We start from the raw sequence: 3,853 nt of genomic DNA on the forward strand, positions 1-3,853 counted from the left end.
CTTCAAATTCCAGTTTCAGCAGAACTATGTTTTAAGTAGTACACTTGCCACATTTTCTTTTATTTCTAAGCTGATGTAATCATAGTTTTTAAGGCATTATAGTGATGTATATTTAATATATCCTCTTTGTTTGTCTATCACTGCACTAATTCAAGCTTTCTAAGTAAAGAGAAAAGGCATTTCTACTTTATATGCTGAAATTTGAATTGGAATTATTCAATGTTATATCAATGCAGAAACGTTATAGGTGGGAAGACGAGAACAGTGCAACAATTTCTACTTTATTTTGGCAGAAGTGTGCTGCCCGCACTAAAGATAATTTGTCAAAAGAACGCGCGAAAGCCCTATACAATGCTAACATTGACCATCCAACTCAAGGAGGAGAGTTGTATATGCATAAGTATAACCCTTGGTGGTGCAGCGCTGATATATGGGCTCAGATGTGTGAAAAATGGACGGAAGAAGATTGGCTGAAGAGGAGTTCTACTGCCTCTAGTAACAGATTCGCAGGTGCAGACAGTGGTCAAAAGGCCAAAGGCACCTACAAGGGCGGCAGTATTTCTCAAATGCAGCATATCACTAATAAGGTATGCACGAAGTCTAGGTCAATATATATTACACTGTAATACCGGTATTTAAAACAAGGCTTTGATTAGATAGCTTGCATAGTCTAATGGTATTATGAAAATGTGGGATTAAAAGTACATACGTGACCTGTTGGTTTAACTGTTTGTAGTTTGCTGCTTGTAGATGTATGGTAGCAGTCCTTATAGATGTTGATTATATTTTGTGTAGGAGTCTCAGTCCCCGGGAGTTTCTATCGACTGGGTGGATGTTTACGTGGCTACTCGTGATGGTTTGCCAGATGCTATTAAAACAGCGGTACTACATTTTAAAAGATCTGAAATTTTTCATTAAAATCACCTAAATTGTGTGAAGCTTACCAAATTCGTAATGAATAAGTTTAACATCATTTGTTTAGTGAGTAAATTACAATTTGATTTCCTGACTTAGTTTTAACATTTTGAAGACTTAGTTTTCTTATTAATCTTATATTTCCTGGACTGCCAATCATTTCTATTATTTATATTATAATCCATAATCACAAATCTATAAAGCACCCAAAGTATTTCAGTGTCATTATCACAAGTTCGTTATAATTAGTTTCTTGCTAACTAAAACAAGGTCATTAAACTACAAAAATATGATATTTTAAGCCTTCAAATTGCTATTTACTCGTTGGAATATTGTCAAATTGTTTATAACAATTTTATTGTTCATGTGATAACAGGAAAATTATCGTCGTTTGTTTGATGAGCGCTATCCTGAGGGCACTGAGCGTCCTGATTTTGATCAGGAATTGTGGGAGATGGCTTCAGTTGTGAAGAAAAATTATGTCAAAGGTCAAGGACAGCGACGACGCCCATCCTTTAGTGGCTCATTCAATGGCTCAGGTAGCACTCAGTCTTCGCAGTCATCGAGCCATCTGTCTACTCATACTGCGGCTGACTGTGTGAGAGCCATATGCCAAAATAAAGAGCTTCTTCTTATACTAGGCGGGCATCTAGGAGCTATAGATCCTGAGGCATTAGCTCGTGCAGTGGAGGCGGCAGCTGCATCACGTCGTGCGGATGATACTGAGGTATATTGTTTAGTAAAGTTAACTTAATTTTTTGTCAGAGTAATTTCTTTTTCGTAATATATACCTTACATAATGTAACCTTTTATTTTCTGTTAATCTTAGGGATCTCGTCATGATGATCAGGAAGATGAGTCTGGCGGAACTTAGTGTGTTATGGTTGTATTTTATATTTCCAGACTGTAATTGCGTACTTGGACAAAACTGGAACATTTTATGTTTTTCTTTATTTTGTCTTGGATGATGTTAACTTTTGCATTTGAATATTTATTCGAGTTGGTTATCTGAATATGTTTTTCTTTATTTTGTCTTGGATGATGTTAACTTTTGCATTTGAATATTTATTCGAGTTGGTTATCTGAATTTGAGCAAATTTATATATATTGTACTATGTCAGGCAAAAGTAAATGTTTGGTTTTTGTGAATGTTGTATATTGGGAAAGCAGGCGAAAATATTTTATAAAAATCTGGAAAAAATTATTAGCGACCGAATGCAGTGGCTGAGACCAGTGGGCACTTAAAAACACATCAGCTACTGCATTTGGTCGCTAATACCAGTGGCAGCTGTTAGCTACTGCAAGTGGTAGCTCAAATCTGATGCAGACTGAAGCTTAACTCAGCCACCGAATTCGGTCGCTAATACCTGTCGCCATAGTTAGCAACTGCGTTCTGTAGCTAAACTCCGTCGCTGAAATAGCGACCACATTCGGTAGCCATTTGCGGTCGCTGAATTGGCGACAAAAGCCGGTCGCAAAACAGGTCGCAGACACGTGGGCAAACGTAACACCTCTGCTGACTCGGATTTGCGACTGGCGGTCGCTGTTGGCCGTCGCTAAATATGCGGTCGCTAGTATCAGTCGCTGCTTTGCATCTTAGCGACCAGTTTTTATGCGACAGGAAGTAGCTACTGCGTTCGGTCGCTGTTGCTTATTAGCTACCCACACCGGTCGCTGATAGTCGGTCGCTGATAGCCCTGTTTCTTGTAGTGGAAGTCAATTATGCTCTGATGGCAAACACTGACAACAACTCTGAATCTACTGCTAAGGTACCTCATTCTACTCTTGCCTTTGATACTGAAGATATAACTGAGTTAAGATTGTTCCTTAAAACTTTGCATATCAGCTTTAGAGATCAGACTTTAGAGAATGAAAGATTAAAATCTGAAACTCTAAGTGTAAAGAAAAGGAATGATTATCTAGAAAAAGAATTAGTTCAGATGTTAGAAGTTCAGAAAGAAAGAGATGATGCTGTCATTGTCAAAGATGAACTATTAAAGAGGTATGCATCTCTTCAATCAGAACTTGCTAAGGAAAGGGATATTATTAAGACATGGACTAATTCAGGCAAAACTACTCAGGATATCTTAGGTAGTGGAAACTGGAAGAAGGGACTAGGCTACACTGATAACTCAAAAGCTGAGTCATCAAAAACAGAGTTTGTTAAAACTGAAAAACCTAAGGTTAAACCTGTTAAATTTGTTGCTGAATCCTCTAAGTCTAAACAGAGTAGACCAGAATCAGAGATTAACAACAATTTAAAATCTGATAAGCCCAAACAGGTTAACATAGGATTGATGACTCAGAAACAGCTTAAGCATAAGCTTAAAGAGGTAAAGTCTGATGACAAAGACAAGGAGCCTAGGAAAAATAGAAATGGCAAGGTTGGAATAGACAAGAGTAATAACTACATGCCTATTCCAAATGCACCTAGGAAGACATGCCATAACTGTGGAAATACTAATCATCTTGCTAATTTTTGCAGGAAGAACAAGGACATTAACTCCTTACCTACAAAGTCTGGAGTTAGAAAAAGTAGTATTAGATATAAACCACAAGATCCATGTTTTCATTGTGGTAGTTTATGGCATTCTATTTATACTTGCAAAGAATATCATAGTTTGTATTATGATTATTATCAATTGAAACCTTCTTTGAAAAAGGTTAATAAAAACTCTGCAAGTACAAAATCTGTTTCTAGTACAAACTCTGTTCCAAAGTCTGTTAGCTCAAACTCTGATAATAATAATTCCGCTGCAAAAGCTAACAAACTTAATAAGGCCAAGGAATCCAAGCAAGTCTGGGTCCTTAAAACTAACAATTAGTGGTCTTTGTGATTGCAGGGCTGAGACACATGACTGGAAATAAGGCCCTGCTGTCAGAGTTTGTGGAGAAAGCTGGCCCAAGTGTTTCTTATGGAGATGGCAACATCGGAAGG

At 37.4% G+C, this 3,853-nt stretch overlaps 1 protein-coding gene across 1 annotated transcript; it reads left to right on the forward strand.

Moving 5' to 3' along the window:
* The first annotated feature begins 230 nt into the window (after positions 1 to 230).
* Positions 231 to 1,883, forward strand: LOC108207378 (uncharacterized). The gene is made up of 4 exons (XM_017377828.2): positions 231 to 587; positions 796 to 882; positions 1,292 to 1,642; positions 1,745 to 1,883. The coding sequence occupies exons 1-4, from the start codon at positions 231 to 233 to the stop codon at positions 1,787 to 1,789; spliced, it is 840 nt and encodes a 279-aa protein (XP_017233317.2). The 3' UTR covers positions 1,790 to 1,883.
* The last annotated feature ends 1,970 nt before the right edge of the window (positions 1,884 to 3,853 follow it).

The sequence above is a fragment of the Daucus carota genome, chromosome 2, assembly GCF_001625215.2.
Source record: "Daucus carota subsp. sativus chromosome 2, DH1 v3.0, whole genome shotgun sequence".
Lineage (NCBI taxonomy): Eukaryota > Viridiplantae > Streptophyta > Magnoliopsida > Apiales > Apiaceae > Daucus > Daucus carota.

Bases quoted from the DNA above. Each gene is read 5' to 3' on its own strand.
- LOC108207378 (XM_017377828.2), top strand. From the start codon at position 231: ATGCAGAAACGTTATAGGTGGGAAGACGAGAACAGTGCAACAATTTCT. The intron at 883-1,291 runs GTACTACATTTT...ATGTGATAACAG, and splicing joins CAGATGCTATTAAAACAGCG to GAAAATTATCGTCGTTTGTT. The intron at 1,643-1,744 runs GTATATTGTTTA...TGTTAATCTTAG, and splicing joins GTCGTGCGGATGATACTGAG to GGATCTCGTCATGATGATCA.